The sequence below is a fragment of the Columba livia genome, chromosome 3 (assembly GCF_036013475.1).
Source record: "Columba livia isolate bColLiv1 breed racing homer chromosome 3, bColLiv1.pat.W.v2, whole genome shotgun sequence".
Taxonomy (NCBI): domain Eukaryota; kingdom Metazoa; phylum Chordata; class Aves; order Columbiformes; family Columbidae; genus Columba; species Columba livia.
The window spans coordinates 102224603-102248166 of record NC_088604.1 but is presented as its reverse complement, the minus strand read 5'-3'; the positions used below and the strand labels follow the sequence as shown (position 1 = coordinate 102248166).

Sequence of the window (23564 nt, the reverse complement as noted above, 5' to 3'; positions counted from 1 at the left end):
CTCACCGAGGCGGGCGCGCAGCAGGCCTCGGGCGGGAGGACCGCGCCATCGCGCGACAACCAATAGGATGCGGCCACCCACTATTCAAACGGCGCGTCCCAGCCAATAGACGCCGTCGACGGGCGGGAGAGGGCGGGGCGAAGGGGCGGACCGTTGCGCGCCGTAACCGTCGCTCAGGGCGGTTGTTTCCCTCAGCGGAGAGCGCGGCGCTCGGGCCTGGCTCCCGCCACTCCGCGGAAGCGCCTCCTGCCCGGCCCGGTGAGGGCGGGCGCCAGGTAAGGGTATGGCGGCACCGGGGCAGGCGCGGGTCAGAACACACCCCTCCCCCTCGCGGCCTTCCCGAGGGAAAGCGCTCCGGCCAATCGCCGCCGCCTCTCTCCGCCCCCATGCGCGGCCGTGGGGCCGCGGCCCCGCTCAGGCCTCTCTCCCGGTGGGCAGGCGAGTGGCGCCTGTTTCCGTTGTCCGAACCGCTTGCCTGGGCCCTCGCGGGTAGGATGGCGGGGCCGGGTTCCCCCGCTTTGTTCGGCACGCCGCCGTCTGCTTCCGCAGCGACGCCGGGCGCGGCCCGGCGAAAGGCCGTGGCCAGGCGGTGTGGCGGGGGCGCGCCGTGGGAGAGGCTCAGGGAGGCGGTGCGGCCCCTCCCTGCCCCCACGGCGCAGGCCCCGCGCCAGGCCCGGCCCGGGAGGGCGGTCGGGGCGGAGCCGCGGAGCTGGGCCGAGGGGCCCGACCTCCTCCCGCCCCCGGGACGCGGGTCGCTTCCTGTCAACACCGCGCCGCCTCTCGCGGCCTTGCCTGCGGAGTTCACCTCCCTGGCCTGTTCCCTCCGCTTTCAGTGCGTGTGTTGAAAAGCCTTTTTAAAGGGAAGAGCCTCGTTTCCTTGTCTGACGAGTGATAGGTTTTTATTTTACCTTGAAGTTTATTTGTGCCCGTTTGTAATGGTGAAGTTAATTTGGCTGTTTGGTCGAGCCAAGCTTTAGCAATGGTAGATGCTTCCACCAGAATATGACCCGTCAGCCTGTGTCCAAATTCAGACAGTTTGGGAGGTCCATAAAGATTACACAAACATGTCTGTATTTCATACTTAAAGGACTAAATAGTTTTCAAGACCCAAACACCTGAAAAGAGAGCTTGGTGGTAAAGAGCTAGAAATGTAGAGTGTGTAGTGGTGATCCTGAAAAGGTCCTGCACAGCTTGGTCTCTGGTGAATTCAGTAGTAATTTGCATGTACAAAGCTGCATCTTGTTAGTCTTGACTGTCAAAGTTTTCTTTATCTTCCTGGATTTTTTGTTTTCTTGCGTTCAACTGGCTCCCTCCTCTGACATACACAATTATCTACTAGTGGTGCGATGTCAGAATAAGTAAGTAGAATCAATGAATATGTATGAACTTTGCTCATCCAAGAGGGAAAACTTTAGTTTGTTTTTGAGTTTGTTTGTTTGTTTGTTTGTTTTTTTACTTCTTAAAACTGTGCACTCAACTTCTGATGATGTGGTATGATCTTCTAGTGGCTACAAGCCAACAGCTTTTTATTTTATTGACAGGAGTAAAATATCTTTCCACGTATCTAGTGAGAGGGTCATTAAGAAAGATCAGAAGTGGGTGTATGGGGCAATATGTTTCTCTGTCATGTTACTCTGTAATTGTTTCGTTCTTGCTTGAGTCAGCAGTAACTTTTCTTCTTGACCAGTTTTTAAGCTCCACAGACTTGTGTGTTAATTGTCTTGGCTTGGTGTAGGTGTAGAATACAAAATCCTTTTGAGCCATTCTCTTAGAGTCTGGGTTCATAAAGGAAAATCGTAATGCTGCAGAAAACACAAATTTCATCTTGGGAGTAAGTGGACATACTTAGAATCAGGTATCTGTACAGTGTAGGGTTCTTTGTATGAAGTAATTTTCTTTTGAGGTCACTTCGATATATGAATTTAAAAGTTTGTATAGGACTGTTATAAGTAGGCTGATGCCAGCTGATACCCTGAAAATTAGCAGAGGTGTATGGAGAGCTTGAAAAGTAAATAAAAAAATGTAACTTCCAAACTGTATTTTCGTAAAAGACTTCCTATCTGTATTTTTCTTGGTGCCAGTAATGGTTTTTGTTATCTGGACAGATGAAGGCTGCCTTTAAGAGGTGTAGCTTTTTAAAGATATATGGAATGAGGATTGCAAACTTCCCTCACAAGAGGCACAGGGGTGCAGAACAAGCTGGTAATTTTTGATAGGATAAGAAGTAATATTTACTTTTTTTAGTGTTTAATGTTTGTTCTCACTATTAAGCTTTAATATTTAAGGAAAAAATGGAAAAATAAGTAGGTTTTTCCATTAACAAGATTGCTCATTACTTTTAAATCACAGGATGATGTTTCCACTTGCTTAGATGTATTTCATATTATGGATATCTACATCAGGCTGAATTACATAACATTGATTTAACTTAAGGTCCTTCAACCACATTTTCCAGCTTCTTAAAACTAAACTTCAGCTCATTTTGAGAACAAGGTTGGAGGAGAGAAGGTCTTTCTGCTATTAAAAGGAATTAAATCATCAGGTTATGTTTTATTTGGGCTGTCCTCATGTTTCTGTACAAAAATGCTGGATTTGGCAGAGAATTGCATTTTATTATCCCTGTGAAATTATATCTTAATTCTGAAGTGCTTCTTGTCAATTGTAAAATTGGTTTACATGTCCTTAGTAACAACTGTGTGAAAAATTGTTTCCCTTCTTCAAAATGGCCTTAAACTCCTATGGTTCTGTTTTTCATAACTTTGTCGTAGGATCTAGCAGCTTTGTCTTGGTCACGCTCTGAGTTTACAGATCATGCCTGAGGAGTTTCAGGTAAAGAGAATAAACAATTGCCTGGAGTGTAGGAAGTACAACAGCAAAGAGGAAATGAAGTCTTTAGATCAGGTCATGACATCTGATGAAAGCTATGACTGGACTTGGTAGAGGACCAGTGTTTAGACTATTTATGGAAGAAGAGGAGAAAGCTGGAATTATGCAAGAGACTGGGGACATAGGAGACATAGGTCTCCTAAGAACTGTCTTTTGTGTGAGAAAACTGGACAAGGAGACAGACAAGAGTGTTGAGATCAGATCTTGAGCCCAGAGGTGGCGAAGGGGAACTGGAACTAAGATGGTGAACAAGGGCAGAAAAGGCAGAAAACCCTCAAGGAAGTAAAGGGGTGTAAGGAGAGAGAATTTAAAATGAAAATATGGAAATTTTATTTAACGGAGTCATAAGAAACAAGGCCATGAATTTGAGGGGGTTAAACTGACTGGGATAAAACAGTCACAGGAGTGGGAATTCGGAAAGAACAAGAAAGTATGAAGAGATTTGGACAAGAAACACTAGGTAGAAGACAGATGAGCTGAAAGAGCATGTGCCTACAAGGATAGACTAGAACTTTTGACAATTTTTCTAACTGGCAAGTATCAGTGAAACCAAATGATAAAACTTAACTCTTTTTGCTCCATCAAATATTATAGAGCAAAGGAGATTCCCAGATGTTTCTGTTCCAAAGCAATTAGGAATATTAGCAGTGACATCCACATGAAGGAATTTTTTTGAGTGTTTTGTTTCTTCTTTGACTTGGAGAGCTATACAGGTGTAAAATTTAACAATAGCAAGCAACTTTCAGGAAATGCCAGAGTGAAAGCTGATTGAAAAACCTCATGTAGCCTCATCCCCCAATGTGTTATGAAGGCCTGTGATTGCATGTTAACAGTATTTTCTGCCAAAGAATCTAACTTTCCCTACAGGTTAGTTAATATGTAATGAATTAGTATCTAGTTAAATATTTGTTTTCACTTCATTTTGTGTGGTTTCACATCTTATTTATAGCAAACAGGTTAAAATGTTTTGAGACAAAAGCATTTACTGGTTGATTTGCTCCCCCACCCCTTCCCTAGTTCCTATGCTCGTCATAGTGATAGTAGATAAGTTAGTATGCACTTTACCTTATACTTTAAAGATACCCTCAATTTATATGGTGAGGCCTGAGTCACAGAAGTTCAGGATAAAAGTATCTTCTGCCATGGATATGTATTTTCAGAAGATCATGACATAATGCAAGGCACTTTTCAAGGAGTTATATGGGATTTTGCATTTAAAACCATAACTTCCCCTAAGTTGCGGTTGTGGTTTTCTTAGCACCCTGGTATGGTGGACCAAGGGTGGTGGTAGCCACTTAAACCATGTTTTGTTAATATCAGGTAAAAACCTTATGGTGTAGTCAGAGGGATAGAATTTAATTTTTCAGGATATTATGTGATTGCTCTGATGCTGTACTTTGTTTTCCTACAGGCCTTGCAAAAGGCATTACATGCCTTGTGCTAAATAGCTGGAAAAGAGAAAATCTGCAGCCCAGACAGGAATTCAGACATTTCCTGACTTTTGAGTGTTTGACATAATAAATTGAAGAAAGTATGAAATGTGGCTGTGTGCATTGAACAGATTTGGGACATTTTATTTTAACATTTAGAAATCATCACTGTTGTAATTTTTGTAGAACCACGAGAAGAGAGGGTTAGAGTACACTCAGATAGCATCTAGATAAGATAAACTGTATTACGTAATTTTGGTCAAATTTATACTTTGCCTGGTTTTGATTCTCTGACAAAGGGGATTGTATATCACAGTTGAATACTGGTCTAGAGATACTATTAATACATTTGAATGCTTTTTCATAACATCTAACTTCAATCTTTGCTCTATTTGAAGACTATTTCTTCTATCTACTATTAATTTGGAAGACAGATCATGGCTTTTTTTCTTATCAGGCAGTATTTTGCCTATTTGAGGTGAAGAGTTGTTTACTGTTCCCTGTTCCATCCTGGATGATATGGAAATAGAGTAGGGAAAACTCAAGCTAATGTTTGGCTGGCATATGTTTTGATTTCTTTTTTTTTTTCTTTACTATAGAGATTCCTTTTGGAAAATGCCAAGCCGGAAGTTTGCTGATGGCGAGGTGGTGATGGGCCGTTGGCCCGGCAGTGTCTTGTACTATGAAGTACAAGTGACTAATTATGATGATGTTTCTCATCTTTATACCGTTAAGTACAAAGATGGGACTGAACTTGCATTGAAAGAAAGTGATATAAGGGTAAGTACACAATTCATATAATTATCATTATTTCTAATGGAAGATTATTTTATGATGTAGATAAAAATACAACTTATAATTGGATAGTTGCCTTGCATGTTTTCATTAACTGTGTCTTCAAGGAATTGGTGCTAAATAATAGCTTTTTTCCTACGTAGTGTCTCAAGTAGAAGTTCAGAATGCTGACCATATGTCCAAGGAAGTGTGATTGTTTTCTTTATGCTGAAAAAAACAGTGATACATTTGGGGAAAAAGTAGTCTGATTATTCAGGAACTCTGTAGCGTGATTGTTAATGAAAAATTGTTTTCAGGTAGCTTATAAAGCTAATAATCAAAGGGTTGATACTAATTTGACTTTTTTCCACTTCTGAATAAAAAAGTTTGAAAACAGATGCAAGCATGTGGTTAAGGATCACTGTAAATATAAATAGTGTGTACCCTTTTAGCACATACTTAAAGCATTTGTGCTTAGCTTGTACCATTTTAGGTCCCCAAAGGTTTCAAAGGTATTTTGTTCTATTTGTGACAATAAGGGACTTTTTAAAAAGGGTTACACCTCTTTATGTATCTTTATTATTTTGTTTTTGTTACTAATAAAGGCCTTTAAAACTCTGCATACAGGTTTCAGTTCAGTTTAAAACGTAATAATGCATGAGACAAAAAGCTACTTGAATGTTTGATAGAGTTGGTTTTTAAGGCCTGTTCTGAAACTTGTATGATTTCATGCTAACGTGTCTATGTGAACTGTAGTTTCTCTCTTTGGTAACAGTGTACATGCCCTGTAATTGACATTTTCATTTGGGAAATAATGTTTAAGCTAGACAAACATTTTCACTGCTTTAAGACTTTCTGACTTTTGTTCTTGCATGTTAGCAAACTCAAGCTGAGAAAATACTTTCCTTTGTCATAAAGCATTTGTGCCTTGTAAAAGTATGGTGAAAATTTTACATGGGAAAATGAGGATTGTAGACTTCACAGAAAAATAAAACTGAGTACTTTTGGGAAAAACTGTTTATGAAATCAGTTATCTCATCTAATTTAATGATTTAGATGGCTTGGATGTTGATCTGAGCTATGTTGCTTTAAAGAAATCATTGCTAGGCCAAATGTATTAATAAAGCTAAGTAGTTGAAATGATACCCGTTTCTTAGGGCTTAAGAGGCGGCTATCATTTCGTTGACTTAGGCAAAGGCTTAAGAGCTTGCTGCTCACATTGATAGCCCACATCCCTGTCCTGATGTGTCCTGATTGCTGTAGCTCCGAGAGGAATTGTCAGCAGTCAGACTTGGGACAGGATAATTTGGATATTACCAGCAAAATGAGTATGCTGTAGCTGCTCTTTCTTCACTACCTTTGGACAGCATCAATAAAGGAAATAAGAGAATTCTTTAGAACTATATGCCAGAGTCCTCATCGCAAAAAAAGCAAGTTTCTAAAATTGGTCTTTGGAATGTCTAAAATAACGTTTTGCTTTCTTCCTCTTTCTTTTAGTCACAGTCATCATTCAAGCACAGGAAGAGCCAGTCCTCTTCAAGTTCTCCCTCCAGAAGAAGTACTAGCAGATCTCGATCTAGATCTCCTGGTCGGCCAGGAAAAGGCAGACGTCGTTCTTCTTCACAAAGCAGAGAACACAGAGATGACAAAAAGAAAGTCATTCAGGAAACCAGCTTAGATCTACTGGTATTAGTTTTGCTTGTTTGTTCTTTGTATGTAGGTTTGTTGGATTTTTTTAAAACAAATTTTTGCTGTTTGCTAAAGATTTGTTTCATGTGTACTGGGTTTGTTATTGCGAAATCTGTAGTTCATGTTCCCCAAACAACATAATTAGCTGCAAAAGTGTATCTCAGAACTGCCTTTTTTTACTTTGAAAATACACTTTATAGCTTGCAGAGCTGCGAGGAAATTCTTGAAATGTAAACCTATGTTGTTAAATTCTGTATGAATTTGGTGGTACTGTGAAGCTCTCAGAATTCAATCAAACACAGGTTCTTTAATATTTTAATATTGAAATCATTGTTAGCCATATGTTCCTACTTGTGAAATGGGGCCAGGGAAGTTAGCCTACTTATAAGATGTATTGATCAATACATAGCATATAGATATTAGAATTTTAAATAAAATGATTTTTGTTTTCATACACAGTTCATTAAAATAGTAATGGAAATCATTAAGCTTCTATGGGAGAATTGCTGCAGAATTCAAGTGTGGGATATATATATATGGCCTTGCTGCTTGATAATATTGCATAAGTGTCTTCGTTATAAAAATTACTCTGTAAGGATTTGTAAGTTTATCAAATATCTGGGTTTTAGCTGAAATTTATGATGTTTATTCTTCGCCTTCTTGCGAAAGTTCTGTGGAGTACTATAAGTGGTTGTGGTGTTCTGGAAGTGAAGCACAGTAAAGGTGATGCTTCTTTGTTAAGAGACAAACAGCGTTTCTTCTGCCTTTTGTACTCTTGAAGTAGTTTGAAGTGATACTTGTCTGAGACACAGTCCCTGGAATTAGAAATACCTTCTGTTGATCTATTGAAAATAAGTAGGTTTTAGTTAGGTTTCAACTAAACTAAACAGGACCAATCTAAACCAAATAGATGGGTTTAGTTTAGTAAATTGCTACTACTGAAAGCATTATTTGGAACTGAAATTGTGGTGATTTTTGTTCCATAGTGAACTGCTTTGAGATATGTGACCCTGTGCATAGCCTGTGCACGAAACACTAATTTTAACTAGTTTGTAGCCAGTGGCTATACTTCACTTTAGACAAAAAAGTTTAAATATCTTTATTGATGTATGACTGGAAGGACATGGACCTTTTCAGCAAAGCTTAAGTTGAAATAAAAGAGATGAGCTGTGTATTCCCAGAGTTCTGCAACCTAGACTCATTAAAATAATTTTTGTAAGAGAATTTATTTCTTAGAAAGATATTCAGTGGAAAACCAAACTTTCAGTCCTGTAGAACAATGTCATATATGGGACACTGAAATTTGCTATGCTTTCCTAATAGAACTAAGTAGACATGTATTTTGTACTTAACATTTTCTAATGATGAGTTAAAAATAATTGGTAGCTGTATTCTCACTTGATTCACTGTTAATTAAAAAGAATTAGTAACCTTTTCCTTTTCTTAAATGAGTTTTCTTCCCCTGTTTGTGAGCTGGAACTGTCCATACTTTGGATATTGAACTCACTTGTTTTCCTGTGGAGAAAACCAGAACAGTTGCAGTTGAAAAAAGCCCACTAGATAGTTAGTGTTCATTATTTATTATATACTTACACTTAATGCAGCTGTTACTTTCAGAAAGCTGAAACTATTTTTTTTATTTTAATCAGAAACCGAGTGAGAATAACACCAGAAGGTACAATGGTGAACCTGACAGTACGGAAAGAAATGACACATCCCGTGTGATCTCAGAGGTATGAACATTTATCTTTCTCAGAAGTCCCTAGAAAACAGCAATATAATAATTGAGGAGAAATAGAATGCAAGATAGAACTCAGAGGTCAAATAGGTTACATTTCAGCTAACTAAGTTCAGGACAGAGGGAAATGAAGTTGTCAGAAGGGAAGAGTATTAGAGCTGCACAGCATTAATTTTTCTTGTTTGTTTATTTATTTGTTTGTTTGTTTTCCATGAAGCCCTCACTGGTTAGTTGTGTTCATTCCCATGCTTTTACAGAGTGAACGTTTGTCCATAGAAAGTGTGTGGTGTGGTTTTTTGTGTTGTTGTTTTTGTGTTTGTTTTTTTTTTTTTTTCTTTATTTTGTTCAGCCAAATCAGTCCCAATCATCAGTTAATGCACAAAGTTATGGCAGAAAGGAAGGGAGGAGGGTGCAAATGGATTACTTGTACTGAAACTGCTGCTGTTATGTATCCATGTCCTAAGTGATCACAATGAAACTGGGTTTAGCAGTCTCTTCATATGGATGTGTAAACTTAAGTACTGTATAGGAGTAGAATACATTGTGTGTTGGTGTTTTATAGTGAATAATGTTCCTCCTAAAGAAAAAACTGAGTAAAATACAGTAAAATCACTGGGAATTTTTTTAGTAAATTATTTTTATTCATTAACAGCAAAAGTTGAAACCAGACCTGCAAATAGAGCGTGTGATTGAACAGTACAGTTTGCGTCCAAGAAAAGAAGAAAAGAAAAAAGAAGAGGTATATTCAGAGAAAAAGGTTTTTGAGACAATAAAAACAATTGAGAAAGCATCATCAAAAACAAAGGACCTGGAGTTTGGTGGAAGAATTGGTATGTGTGCAGATTGTTGTAATAGTTGAAAATTAGTACTTTTATGTTTTGTATTTACTGACCATACTGTCATGTCAAGAACTGTTTTTCCAATTTTTGGACCCTGGTTGCAGAATCCAGAGTGATATGACAGTGCTTCCTGTAGTCTATACTGGTGTTGGCAGTCAAAGAACCGTTACTACACTTGGTTCTCTTGTGAAATATAGTGAAGGTCTTGAGGCTTCCCTTGCACTGTATGATTTAAATATTTCAAAACAAAATTTAAGTATTATCTAGCAAAGTTTTTACATTTTCAAACGTATGTGCTTCGAACTGTACAGTACTCCTTATACAGTTTTTGAACAGTTTTAAAGGCACGCAATGGGTGTTACCTTTTTGTTTGGTTATATCACCCCTTATGGGAATGAGAAGAATGCCTCTGTATTCCGTTATGCAACTGAGGGATTTCTGCTCTCTTGCTTCAGGAATAGATAATGACAGCCTCTCTTCTGTTACTGAAGTTAATATTAAACTTTACTAGTGGGATTGAAACTATTTTTATTTTCTATGTTTATCTTCTAATATGGCCTGATGTCTGTTTACAGGCACATTCACACTGATATTTTTCCTGCCTGCTGCTGTATTCTACTTGCTGTTGATGTGCAAACAAGATGACCCTAGTCTGATGAACTTCCCTCCTCCTCTCCCACCACTTGAAAGTCTCTGGGAGGCCAGGGTGTTTGGTGTTTTTCTTCTGTGGTTTTTCTTGCAAGCTCTGTTTTACTTACTGCCAGTTGGAAAGGTAAGTTGTTCAGTAGCAATTAGGCCCTTATGGATAATTAATATGTGCATTAGGCTGGAATGTGGGGTATGTTCCTAATGCAGTGAATTTGAAAGTGAATTAGTTTTCCATATTAAGCTGGAATATAGCTGATGCAGATTCTGTAAACTTAAAATAGCACAGTTTGTTAAGAATTTGGTGGCTGTCATATCACAGTCTTACAGTAGAAAAGGCAGAAGATGTTATACAGGAGTTCAAATCAAAGCTTGGATAAAATTTGCTTGATAGAATTCTAGAAGAATTTCAGATACCTGGCTTTGTAAATCTACAAACTACTTGATACTATTGATATCTAGTGTTTTGGAATTTAATCTTTACTTATGGGAAGCTATAAACCATTATTGCCATATGTGTATCAGGCAAATGCTCAGTTTTCCTCTTTTTATGACCTGAAGGATACTGGCAGATTCTCAAAGAAAACTAGAATAAATAGATCATTCAGTCATGTTGTTCTCTTGCTGTATGTGTTTACAATGATTGGAGCTGTTCTGTTTTCTTGAGTCTGGTTAGGAAGATTTTTTTTTTTTTTAACAGTTTTTATTTGAAATTGTTACTCTTTTGATATCCAGAGTATACTTTCAAAAACAATGCATATCTTCAGATTTGAATGTGCCCAGCTGGTTAGTTTGATTGAACGTCTTTGTGGCAGAGCTGTGCTTGAGTTCCCTCCCCTGCCAGTTCCCCCAGAAAGTACTTTGTTGAAACACTAGTATTTTATTCTTCCTAGGTTGTAGAAGGACTGCCTCTTTCAAATGGAAGGAAACTGCATTACCGGATAAATGGTAAGCAAGTTGTAGTTGCTTATTCTGAAAATTGATTCTACCATCTGATTTGCAGTGCTCAGTACCACGAGACATGAATGATGAACTATGCACTCTCTGGTCAAACTAGGTTTCTGGTTTAAATCTTTCATAAAAGAGGACGAGCCCTTTTTTGGGGGAAGAATGTTAATGCTCAGGAACTAACTGCCCAAGAGCACTAAACAGAGCACCTGGTGTGCATCCACTTGTGACTGGTGACTTCTGTCATATTCCTTGTGTTGTTGCTAAATGGGCAGTTGCCTATCAGCAGTGTTAGTAATGGTCATGTAATATGGACTTTTGCACTGGAAGAGATGTTCAAGAATGATCTGAAAAGATCTTAACCCGTGTGTCTAGATAGTCTTGAATGTCTCTGATTTACAGACTAATAAGAAGTGTGTTTTAATTGATTTAAGATGTTCTTAATCTTGCCTGGCAAAGAACATTTCTGAGTCTTTGTTTAGACCTGATTTCACTTCCTATGAATAAGGCAAGTTTCTTGTCTAGGTTTAGGTTGTGGTTTAACAAATTTCAGCAGCCCTGCTTTTTCAGGCTTAAATAGGAAAGTCTACTTTGCCTTGCAGGTGTTGCAGACTACCTATTTGTTTAATTAGTCAGTTTAAGGACACTGTCTGATGGCAGTGGAATCCTAATATTACTTTAAAAACTTGAGTGGGGTTTTGTCATAGTTTGGTAAGATGCACCATGTTAAAGTCAGAATAGGGCTGTAAATCATAGAAGTAGATTGAATTATGTCCTGTGGACGTGAGTCATGCTGAGGCCACCTCATAACCTTTTGGTTTTGGACTTCTGGCTTTAGCAGAGACATAGTCCTGCAATATTTTTCTGTATCCTGATAAAGGGAAGAAATAAGCTACATGATTTGGATAGTTTAAAAAGGAAAGAATAAAAATAAAATAAAAAATTGAGCAGAAAAAAAGGAGGGGCAGGAAGAAGCCATCTTTTTGCTGCCAGGACAAGAGGCAGTGGGCACAAATTGAAATACAGGAGGTTCCATTTGACCATCAGTAAACACATTGGTGGTTTTTTTTACTGTGAGGGTAACTGAGCTCTGGCATGGGTGTCACAGAAAAACTGTCGAGTCTCTATCATTGGAAATAGTCAGAAACACAGGAAATCTCAAGGTATAGATAGAACATGTTAGGTATATTGCCGTGGCCCAGAAGTTTGAAGCTCAGGAGCGCAGAATGTGTTAGACATTTTTGCAATATAGACAAATCTCGGAAGAAGTGAGAAAGTAGAAAATCTGGACTGGGTAGGTTCTGCTAGAATGATATTTTTTTTTTTTTTTTTTTTTTTTTTTTGGACTAATGTGTTTTTTTTCTACATCCTTTAGGGTTTTATGCTTTTGTTTTGACTGCTGCAGTTATTGGAACTTTATTATACTTTCAATTTGAGCTTCATTATTTGTATGATCACTTCATGCAGTTTGCAGTGTCAGCTGCAGCTTTTTCTATGGTGTTGAGCATTTATCTGTATATTCGGTCCCTGAAAGCACCCCAGGAAGAACTAGCACCTGGTGGAAATTCTGGTGAGTTATAAATATTTTCAATAATTTCTTTCCAATTGTTTGCTACAGTTTCATTTTTATTACTAAGAGGCTCGATTTCAGGCTGCTTATTATAACAGTGTATTTTACTTTCTATCAATGTAAAATTCGTGTTGCAAGTTAAATGGCAATTTTTTGTTCATGCTCAGATGTGGTAAAATGCTTAAAATTTTAGTGGGATTATCTTGAATAGCTTAAACAAAGATTTCTTGATTGGTCTAGTCCCATAGCAATGAGAGGGCCAGTTCCTTCCTTTCAGCATTTTTTTAAGAGGCTTGTCTAGTTTGCTTTGTAGTGTCCCTGCTGGTGGGCCTTGTCCTGAAACGGCTGTGCATGGAAAGGAAAACTGAAAAATCTAGATATTTTTGCAATGGGAAGTTAGATACAGAACTTGAAATTACTGTTTATTTGTTAACTTTTACTGTGCACTTGTAAATCTAATTGGCTAAATTGAGTTTTCAGAAGAAATTTCAATGCAGTCATTAGACTACCTACCTAGAAAGTATCGACTATATGCATATGTTTTTTGTAGAATAAATGATAGATTGAAAAGTTGATTAGCATTAAACATTAAACAAACTGCTTTTAAAATTATCATAGGGCGACTAAGAAAGGGAGTTAATGGACAGAACATTTAGTGTATTAAAATGAAGTATTCTGATATCCTCGGTTCCTTTGTCAGTGCAGTATGTATGTGAAGGGAAATAATAAATGATCAGAAATAGCTTTTTCTTTGAAAAGTGTAGTTATAGTCTCTGTAAGTGGTATGGTAGCATTCTGTAGCTGTTATGCAAAGCGCTTGTTATTTGCTGACTCAGTGCAGGATATTTTGAAGTCAAGGTACTCTGTTTTCCTTCTTGTCCATCTCTTTTGATGGACAGGTAATTGTCACAGCTAAAGAAATTCTTGCTCCCAGAGATGAGCAATGAAGTAGGAGGAAAAGTAGTATTAATTAATACCATAAGATCATGTTCATGGAAACTGTGATTTGGGTTTCAGGATAAGGCTGAAAATAAAGAAGAAACAAGTATCAAGGAGAAATAAGGCTACAGTAACTTCTAAAGTGTTTAGTCCTCCTAATAAATACAGTATTTGGGCCTCTTAAAATATAAACCATACGGGTTTTTCTTTGTTTTTTGCCTATATTCCCACATTTTTCTTGCCAATCTAAAGACTCTTAAAAAATTATTTATAATGAGACAATTTTAGTAGAAAGCAGGAACTTCTTTGTGGGGAGGAGTATAGTGGCAGACTAAAGGAAGAGTATTGCTAACAAAGGCTGTGTCTTATCTGCAGGGTATTTTATTTATGATTTTTTTACTGGACATGAATTAAACCCACGTATTGGCAGTTTTGACCTCAAATACTTCTGTGAGTTGCGTCCAGGATTAATAGGCTGGGTGAGTCAGTAATCTTAGTTGCTTTATTTGCTTAAATATTGCACAAATTGATTCTTTTTATATATACATGTATAATTGGTATTAAATATACAATATGTATTTATAAAACAGTTTCCTGTTACGAGATTTTTAGTGACTGTTTTTATTCACTTTAGGAAAATTTTAACATTGTCTCCTTTGCTTTACGGGAAATGGAAATCTTTCTTTAAGTGTTCCTATATTCAGGTTATATAGCTTCAGAAGTGTAGCTAGTTGCAAACTGTGGCTTGTGAGACAGGTGTGGTTTTTTTTTAAGTGAAACATTGGTCAAAAATGTCTGTATTAAAAAAATATTCTATAGTGTAATAGAAAAGACCGCTTACTTTTATAAGGAAAATTTGTAATAAAGTATTTTCTAAACTAGGTTGTTATAAACTTGGCGATGCTCTTGGCTGAAATGAAGATACACAATCAAAGTACGCCGTCTCTGTCCATGATACTCGTCAACAGCTTTCAGCTTCTGTACGTGGTGGATGCTCTTTGGAATGAGGTAAATGGCAATTGTATTAAACTGTAGGATTTCTAATTACAGTGGTAAATGAATGAGGCTTTGTGAATTCTAAATTCTTTTATTCTTGTTTCTAGGAAGCTGTTTTGACTACAATGGATATTACCCATGATGGCTTTGGATTCATGCTAGCATTCGGTGATTTGGTGTGGGTTCCGTTTGTCTACAGTCTCCAGGCCTTCTATTTAGTTGGTCATCCTACTGCAATTTCTTGGCCTGTTGCTGCTGCAATTACTATTCTGAACTGTAAGTTATAAAAAATGTTATTGTTACTGGTATTAACAACGTAGTACTGATTTTGATTCTTTGAGTTGTGAAGTGAAGCTTCAGGTGAGATGCAGTGGTCAAATTATCTGTATTAGAGCTGGTGGAAGCATGTGTCTGGCTACTGCTTAATAGAAAATATAATTCTCATTTTATTGAATGAAGGATAAATGAGAGTCTGGACATGTAGTTGTTCTGCTGAGAGGCATCTTTTGCTGGGTGCTGTCTGGAGTTGCAGAAGCAACTTAAAACATTTTGTATGAAGTGCAGCAGATGTCTTTTAAAGTCAGCCCGAGTAATTGTGAGTGACTTCTAAAAAACAAGTCAATAGCTTGTTAGCTATACTTTACTGAAACTAGGGGGAAAAAAAGAGATTTTGTTTAATAATTTGCATTTCCACCCATGATGCCCATAGTTTCAGACTCTTGTCAATGGAAAACATCTCCTTTGATCTAGACCACTGATTTGAGAAAAGATCTTGTATCCTTAGGGGACTCTAAATTTGCACCAATATGGCCTTGTAGTTTGTCCCTTTTGTCTTAGTAAACCTAAAAGAAAAAGTTTTTGTAGACATGACAAAGAATTCGAACACTTAGAATATGAAGGTATACAACTTAGTATGTGCAATCCTGAGAAAAACAAGATCTTATTTGCAGGGGTTTTTTTTCTTGATTTCTTTTTAAAAATCATTATTTGAATAGTGTCATGATCATGGTTTTTTCAATACAGCCTCAGAAAAAAGCAAATTTAAGCTGCCTTGTGAAAATGGTGGGGGAAATGGATTTCAAAACCAGATAATACTTCATTGTTTGGTACTTTTAATATTGTGAACTTTTAAGTAGCTGGTCAGTTTATGAAGTAGGCATGGCACCAAAATACTGGGCTGCTAACAGAGCTGTAGTCTTATAAACTGCAGCACATCACTTAATTTTCATTTCAAATTCAATGTTACGTTAATAAACTAAGATAAAAATGTAAAAGTAGACGTGAAAATAAAGCTTCTCCAAAATCTTAAAAGTTAGTCAGTTAAGTGTAAGATCATATGGAACGCATTGCTATTTTGTTAGAGCTCTGAGAACTGAAGGATATCAGTTATTGTCTTGTAGGAAAATACTTTGTAGTAAGACGGGCAGAGAGCATGAGAGTGCTTTTGTTGATGGAAACAAAAGTGGAAAATACTGAAAGTGCAAACTAAATAATATTTTATTTTCAGGTATTGGATATTACATATTCCGTAGTGCAAATTCTCAGAAAAATAATTTCCGAAGGAATCCAGGAGATCCCAAATTGGCCTGTAAGTGCATTTTTTCTTATTTAATTGCTATACAGTGTGTTGTTTGTTAAATACACATTTCAGTTGTTGTATTGACTACAATACTCTTTTCACAGACCTCAAATTTATACCCACTGCAACTGGAAAAGGGCTTCTTGTCACCGGTTGGTGGGGTTTTGTTCGTCACCCTAATTATCTTGGCGACATCATCATGGCTCTCGCATGGTCCCTACCCTGTGGTAAGTTCCTGAAACTGAAGTGGATTTGATCAAAAATGCTTGTCTATTTTGGCATCTGCCTGGGTTTGAAATACAAAGTGATAATTATCTGAGACAATAAAATCTGTAATTAATTGAATGGCAGATTTCTGTGTTACAAGCTTAATGTGGCACCTGTTTTCTATTGTATCTTATCCTTTATATCTTAGTATGAATTTGACATATCATAGATTTGACTCTTCTTTCTAACACTTCATCATCCAGTAACAACAGGGCTTGCTTGCTAAGAAGTTGTTTCTTACCTTTTTGTTTTAGGTTAGTGGCTGTGCTATAGTGTTTTCAAAGGAAGTTCTCAAAAAGTGGGAATTTGTTTGGAGACAAGGGCTACCACATATGTACATATGTACACATAATGTACATAGGGATGTACATTAAGCAAAATACTTTTCAAGTCATGAAACAGAAAGGAGTGGAATTGTTTCAAAGTTTTTTTAATGAATACTTCCTAGTTTTAATTAACTTTGCACTTGGAGGAAAGCAGGGAACCAGCGTGGTTTTATAGTCACGATTATTTGCAAGAGCTTAGAAAGAGCAGTGAGAGTTTTAAAAAATAGATGGGATCGTGGTAGTCCTGCCCCCTGTCATTCAAGTTTCAGAAATGGCTTTGGGCTCCTCCCTTGCCTGAAGGAGTTTCTCTTCCATAAAAGCACAGAAATGAGCAGACCAGCTGCTCTGCTGAAGCAGAGCTGAGGCACAGTGTAACTTTTGCGGACAGTGGGACATACAGAGATTTGGCAGAGTGGGAATTTGTCGTCAAGGTGGTTAAGGCCCTAGCCTGGGGCATCAGCTGAGAGAGGATGCTGGATTTCAAGTGTTCCTCCAGGGGTTAATTTTCTTTTGGATTTTAATTGAAAGTATAGAGTACTAGATTAGCCTATGCACTTGTAGACTGTATCCTGGAAGAGGCTTCTCTCCATGAAAATGAGAGACTGGAATCCTCTGTCAGCATCGTAATGACAGAAGTGGAAGCATTGCTGTAACTGCATGGGGGTAGAAGGGGATCAATTGTGTTGTGCTCTGAGAAAAGCAAGAGCAGCCACTTGCAGCCAAACCAGAGAAAACTCTGTGGAGCAGCTCAGTGCTGCAGAGGTTTAACTGTTTCTCTGGTTTTGGTAGCTAAAGAATGTAAAATGTTTGCCAGCTTTGCATTCATTGAGCATATAGTTGGTAGATTTTGAGACTCTGAATTTTAAGGATAATTTTTTTCTTGTGGGTCTTTTCCTATTTGCATGTAAACATGTTACACAGTTTTTGCACTGTCCTTGTGAGTACACAATGCTTTAGAACACAAGTACAAGGTGTTTCAGTCCACAAGTATGTTACTTGTTTAGTACATGTTGTTAATACCTAACACTTCTGGATTTTTCTTTTCTGTATCCAAAGTGACTGTCTCCCTTTATTCTACAGGTTTTAATCACATTTTACCGTATTTCTACGTGATATATTTCATCTGCTTGCTTGTTCATAGAGAAGCTCGTGATGAACATCATTGTAAGCAAAAGTATGGCTTGGCATGGGAAAGGTATTGCCAGCGTGTACCATACCGCATATTTCCTTACATCTACTAGAGCACTCCAGATGCCTGACTTGCAAATTACTTCTAAAGTTAGTTTCTTTGCGAATAAAAATATACCTCTTACCGTTGCACTTGATCTATCTGCTATTTAGGCTTTTTTTAAAAAAAGTGACGAAACAGTGGAGTGCATCAACAGGTATTTACAAGTAATCTTAAGTATGTGAATTATGTGAACTGACTGTTGCTTCAGTTTTTAAAAAATTGTGAATTTTAAGAAGTCTTGGAGCCCTAATTTTTCAAGTGAAATTTTATCTAGAATCCTGAGTTTACATTTTTTATTGCATTTAATTAAGCACTGTGATGTAAAGTATATTATTTTCTTAATACAATAAATGCAGAAGTTCCGTGCAGTTAATTTTTTGTGTTACTTGTACCATCTAACTTCAGATGTCTGACTCATTTGCCCAGATTGAAGGAGCAGCAGGGTCTTTCTGGTCAGTGGTGCTGGAAGCAGAGGATTTGACCCTCGTGAGGGCCTAGAGTGGGCACAGCTCATCTGGGTGGTTGTCCATCTCCTGGCTTCTCATTCATGGGATATGGGTTTTTTTTGGTCAGGGAGACTCGGGTGGCCACTCTCACCCTCCAGGTGCAGGAGGGATAAAGGGATGGGATCGGGAGGACAAGTGAAAGGGAACGACTGTCCCCTCCCATCCCATCCCCACATGTTTGAGGCAGTTTAAGCCCAGACCAAGGGGGACTCCAAGCTGCTGCCTGGCAGTGCCCCTGACCCTAGAGAGAAGCCACACTTCTGGCTCAGGCTCCTGAAGGTAGATGATACAAACACTTGTTTCAGCTGTGGGCAGAGCTGTGGTAGTGAACTGTAGTCCTGCATCGAGCGTTGAACATGAGGTAGTAAAAGGTGCAGCATATGCGTATTTGGCAGAAAATAATAAAACGTCCACAGTTGGCTTATTCTGATCTTTGTAAATTATGGCTTGATGTACCATAGCATTTACCAGGTGTGTATAATAAAGCTTCCAATTTTTTGCTGTACAGTGTTTGGATTTGAAAATCATAGAATTGGAGAATGGTTTGGGTTGGAAGGGACCTTAAAGACCATCTAGTTCCAACCCCCCTGCCATGGGCAGGGACACCTTCTGCCTCAAAGCCCCGTCCAACCTGGCCTTGAACACTTGCAGGGATGGGGCATCCACAGCTTCTCTGGGCAGCCTGTGCCAGTGCCTCACCACCCTCATGGGGAAGAATTGCTTCTTTATATCTAATCTAAATCTCCCCTCTTTCAGTTTAAAGCCACTGCCCCTTGTCCTGTCACTACATGCTCTTGGAAAAAGTATCTCCAGCTTTCTTGTAGGTCCCCTTTAGGTACTGGAAGGCTGCTAGAAGGTCTCTCCAGAGCCCTCTCCAGGCTGAACAACCCCAACCTCTCAGCCCGTCTTCATAGGAGAGGCGCTCCAGCCCTCTGATCATCTTGGTGGCCTTCTCTGGACTCGCTCCAACAGGTCCATGTCCTTTATGCGATAGCTTTTTTTTTTAGAAACAGGAGAAAACATTAACTAAAAGCATTTCCAGTAATTTTTTTAAAAAATGTTAATCGGATAAAGATTTTTGTAAATTAATGTATTAATTCTTGAAACAATTGAAGTGTTCATTAAAATATTTGTATTGACAGATATGCTATAAAAATGTAGGAAATGCTCCTCAATCCAAAGTCGTGGGTTTTTTTTAATTTGGCATTGCTACCTCATATGTAGGTTTTGCCTTTTGTACTGTTGCAGATAGAGAAAATAGCTATTTTTTTGCTATTGCTATTTAAAACAACATTTTTTACATGAGCCTGTGGTTAAGCTCGACCACTTTCTAATATATTTTTGTATATATTTGACTTTTTAACTAATGTATGTGTTCCAGTCACTAGTTGTGTTCTTTGTCTAACTGGCTGTAAATCAGATGCCTTTGCAGTATGTACTTCATAAGTAGAATAATTTTATACTTTACTGAAAAAATCTTGCATTAATTAACTAACTTCTGTTGTCACAGCTGATAGCTTTTCACATATTTCATACGTGAGGTTTATAGCACAAATTGTCCAAAAAAGCTTCTTAGTTTCTTAAATAGTGCAGGTGCCTTTACACCTGGCTTGCAGGAAGGTTCCTAATAAATCAGAATGTTGCCATTATTCATCAGTTATATTCAATTCTTTAAAAATGTTGATATAATTGAAATCTAGCATGTGATTTTTTTTTGTTTTTAATAAAAGAACCCTCTATTTTGTACACAGGCATTTTTTGAAAGATAATTGTACATTTGTGTATATAATGTAGCTTGATTGTGATAGTTTCCTCTGAAAATCTGTATGTTGGTGTTGTAAGGAAATTGTTTTAAGACAAGTACTTTTGTTCCTCGAAGAAAACAACAGTGCCTGTAACAACGTGCAAGAGCACGCACTTGTATGATGTAGCAGATTAAACTGGGATACTTTTTCAGTGGTTGGTCCATGGATAAATGGGAAATAGGTCAATTGTTGAAGTGCACCAGTTCACAGCTGGTGTTTTCAGATATGCTGAGGTGGGGGAACAGTTATAACTCCCCAGCCTATCAACTCGGAGATGCTCCAGCCGTCCCAGTTTTGTCTGTTGCCATGCAAGTTTGTTAAAATGTAATTCAGAGCCCTTGTCTTTCAGAAACAGATCTTGACCAGTGATAACTTCAGTTTATTTACATGCTGAGTTTTCTGTGAATTTGATTTTTGAAGTAATTGTTTTTAATACAAACACGCCTATAAACTAAAATAAAGCTTCTGCTTAAAAGTAGGAAGTGCTTTTTTTTTCTTGGCCAATTCGTGGTGGTGTCTGAAAAAAATTCACATTGATTTATTAAGATGCAAGTTTGAAGTTTCTTTTGTCTCAGTGGTCGTGGTTGAGTGTTACATGATCATACAAGGTGTTTCTCGCAGCCTGTGTGGGGAATTTTAAGGAAAGGTCTATCCATTTAAAAGGATATCTCTGCTTCTCCCTTTCCTTCTAATTTCTTTGCCTCATTATGGAGAAATTTACAGGTCCACCATCAGCCCGAGAGTGCATTTGTTCTTTGAATCAGCACCATCTACATCAGCTACTTAGTTCATCTGCCTGGACTGAAGAAAATCAAAGCGCTAAGTAGTAGGTGGCATGGCAGGGGAAGGAAAAGCAGGCTAGAAAACCTCAGTGGGTAGTAACTTTGGTGTTACTGGGCTGGAAAAGGTGATTACTGGAAAACATGATGGCTTCAGAGAGTTGAAATAGTCATCATTAGAAGTGTCTAAGAACTGTCAGTCACAGAGCTGGCACAGCAGGGCACCTGCTTTTGTGACTCTGAGACACAGTCCCTGCTGGTGTGGTGGGTTGGCTGCTGTCACAGCGTGAGTCAGTAAGCCTGGAGGTGAAAGGATCCTGTACCTTCAGGGAGCCCAGCCGAGTGGCAAGGCTGATGCGTTACCTCCTTTTGTTCCTCTGCTCTGTTAGTTTTAGCTGCAAAAAGACAGAATTAATGCTTATTTTGTCTGTATTATACTGTATTTTTCCCCACAACTTCTATTAGAAGTCAAAAAGCAAACAACAGCTTTGTGTAATTGTGAGATGCAGCCTAAAAACCTTGTGCCATTTTCACAGAATCACAGAATCGACTGGGTTGGAAAAGACCTCAGAGATCATCGAGTCCAACCCGTGGTCCAACTCTAGTCCGTTTACTAGATCATGGCACTAAGTGCCATGTCCAATCTCAGTTTAAAAACCTCCAGGGATGGTGAGTCCACCACCTCCCTGGGCAGCCATTCCAATGCCTGACCACTCTCTCTGTAAAGGATTTCTTTCTAATATCCAGCCTAAATTTCCCCTGGCAGAGTTTAAGCCCATGCCCCCTTGTCCTATTGCTAACTGCCTGGGAGAAGAGACCAATCCCCACCTGGCTATAACTTCCCTTCAGGTAGTTATAGAGAGTGATGAGGTCACCTCTAAGCCTCCTCTTCTCTAGACTAAACAACCCCAGCTCCCTCAGCCTCTCCCCATAGGTCTTGTGTTCAAGTCCCTTCACCAGTCTTGTTGCTCTTCTATGGACCTGCTCCAGCACTTCAATATCTTTCCTGAACTGGAAAGATTTTTGACCTAATGTGAACAAGACTCCAGTGGAAATGATACATGACTGAAGGAACAGTAGTGATAATTTTACCTACAGAAAGTTACTTGCCACAAGTGATCAAAATGTTTGCTTAAATTACATTTACAACCTCTCATTCAAACCTCACCAGAAGCACAGTCCTTACCTCTGTGGAGTGAAAGCTGTTTCAGGGAGCAGGTGTATGACCTCTCCAGTGTGCCTGTATATAACCAAAAACTCCAACACTTTTCTGGTGGGGGAGCTCCCTAAAACTGGAAGAAAAAAAGCATTTTGATAGTGCTTCTATGTTTTTAATATTTCAGAAAAGCTAAGCGTTGGGTTTTGGTTTGATTTTTGGTGGTGGTGGGTTGGTTGGGATTTTTTGTGGGGTTTTTTTGTGTGTGTTTTTTGTTTTTTGGGGTTGTTTGTTTTTGTTTTTTTGAGTGGGGAAACCTTTTGAAGAGAAGACTGAAGTTGCCAAACTTGGACTGGTGCTCCAGCTTTTTTTTTTTGTCTTTTTGATATGGTTGTCGTATTCACATTATGCCAACATTCCATCCATCTTTCTCCTCAGGAGCTTATCCAGCCAAATGTTTCAAGTGATTTTTGTTTTGTACCTTGAGGTGGTTTGTTCTTTGCCATCTGAATGGGGATAGGACGTGACAGGATCCATTTGTGATCCCAGGCAGGCAGAGTACAGCAAAACCTTTCTATTAATATATCTTTTACAGCATTACATGTCAAATTACATACCCTTAGTGGAGCAGGTTATTTACTATTTGCTTGTTACTTCACAGTGTTGGCTCTGCATGTTCACATTATGAATGGCATGCCTTACTGTTGGAAAATTACCTTTTTTTCAGTGCGATCATTTGCTTCCCTGCTTGACCTCTGTGTGAAGGACTAGGAGGGTAATGGTTCAATGAGTCTTCATATTCTTCTGTTCCCTCCTCAGCCAAAGAAAGGAAAGCTGAACGTGCAGCAGTGGTGCCCTAAAGATCAGCTGTTGGATCTTAAGCCCCTCCTGGGGACCTGGGTGAAATGTAAATGGAGTTGACTTTCGATTGAAAATGGGGAAATTTGAGCCAGTTATATTTACTTCGCAAAATGCCTCTTGTGGAAGATGGGGATGCCGAGAGGATTTCAGTCAGTCCACACAACAGCCGTGAGAAATGTCTTTACAGATATCCAGGGGAAATATTTAATGGAGATCCCAAAGGTGAGAAACATAACTGACTGCAATTCATCAGTGGAAACACACTCTGACATTTAAACTGATATATATACATACACAGTGCCTTAGTCACTCTACACGACCAAATATTAGTGTCACCAGCCTGTCTCAATATTCCTGAGATTTGAACAGTGCACACATGAGCTTGTCTGCTTGTCTTAGGACCAGCTTCCCAGGACCCTTGCAGTGCTTCCATTCCCACTTTTAAATGTTATCAGCTGGCCAGAAATAAAGCTTAAAATCAGATGAAGTGAATCCCTGTGAAAAATACTGTAATGCCTGGTAGATCCTTAGGAATATAAGTGAAAATTAATGAGCAGAAAAAGGGGGGAAAAAAGGAAAAAAGTTGAACTCAAAGCTACA

General features: G+C 38.5%; 2 protein-coding genes across 7 annotated transcripts in view; one reads left to right on the top strand and one right to left on the bottom strand.

The window, feature by feature from the left end:
* The first annotated feature begins 34 nt into the window (after window positions 1-34).
* LBR (lamin B receptor) lies at window positions 35-20646 on the top strand. Its single transcript, XM_065058582.1, has 14 exons — window positions 35-275; window positions 4916-5096; window positions 6588-6776; window positions 8429-8512; window positions 9170-9347; window positions 9932-10128; window positions 10895-10949; window positions 12325-12519; window positions 13834-13937; window positions 14341-14466; window positions 14562-14730; window positions 15962-16042; window positions 16138-16260; window positions 17707-20646. The coding sequence occupies exons 2-14, from the start codon at window positions 4932-4934 to the stop codon at window positions 17865-17867; spliced, it is 1827 nt and encodes a 608-aa protein (XP_064914654.1). The 5' UTR covers window positions 35-275; window positions 4916-4931; the 3' UTR covers window positions 17868-20646.
* The window catches only part of DNAH14 (dynein axonemal heavy chain 14), a 74066-nt gene continuing 65081 nt past the window's right edge, over window positions 14580-23564 (bottom strand). For 5 of the 6 annotated variants that reach the window (XR_010471635.1, XR_010471636.1, XR_010471631.1 and 2 more), the window contains one exon: window positions 14580-22239. The gene's annotated coding sequence lies outside the window, so the exon portion shown is untranslated. The remainder of the gene's footprint in view (window positions 22240-23564) is intronic. The other variant, XR_010471632.1, reaches the window with a different exon arrangement.

Coding starts and splice junctions, on each gene's coding strand:
- LBR (XM_065058582.1), top strand. CDS start 4,932: ATGCCAAGCCGGAAGTTTGCTGATGGCGAGGTGGTGATGGGCCGTTGG. Junction 13,938..14,340: donor GTCCAGGATTAATAGGCTGG/GTGAGTCAGTAA, acceptor TTTCTAAACTAG/GTTGTTATAAACTTGGCGAT. Junction 16,261..17,706: donor CGCATGGTCCCTACCCTGTG/GTAAGTTCCTGA, acceptor TTTATTCTACAG/GTTTTAATCACATTTTACCG.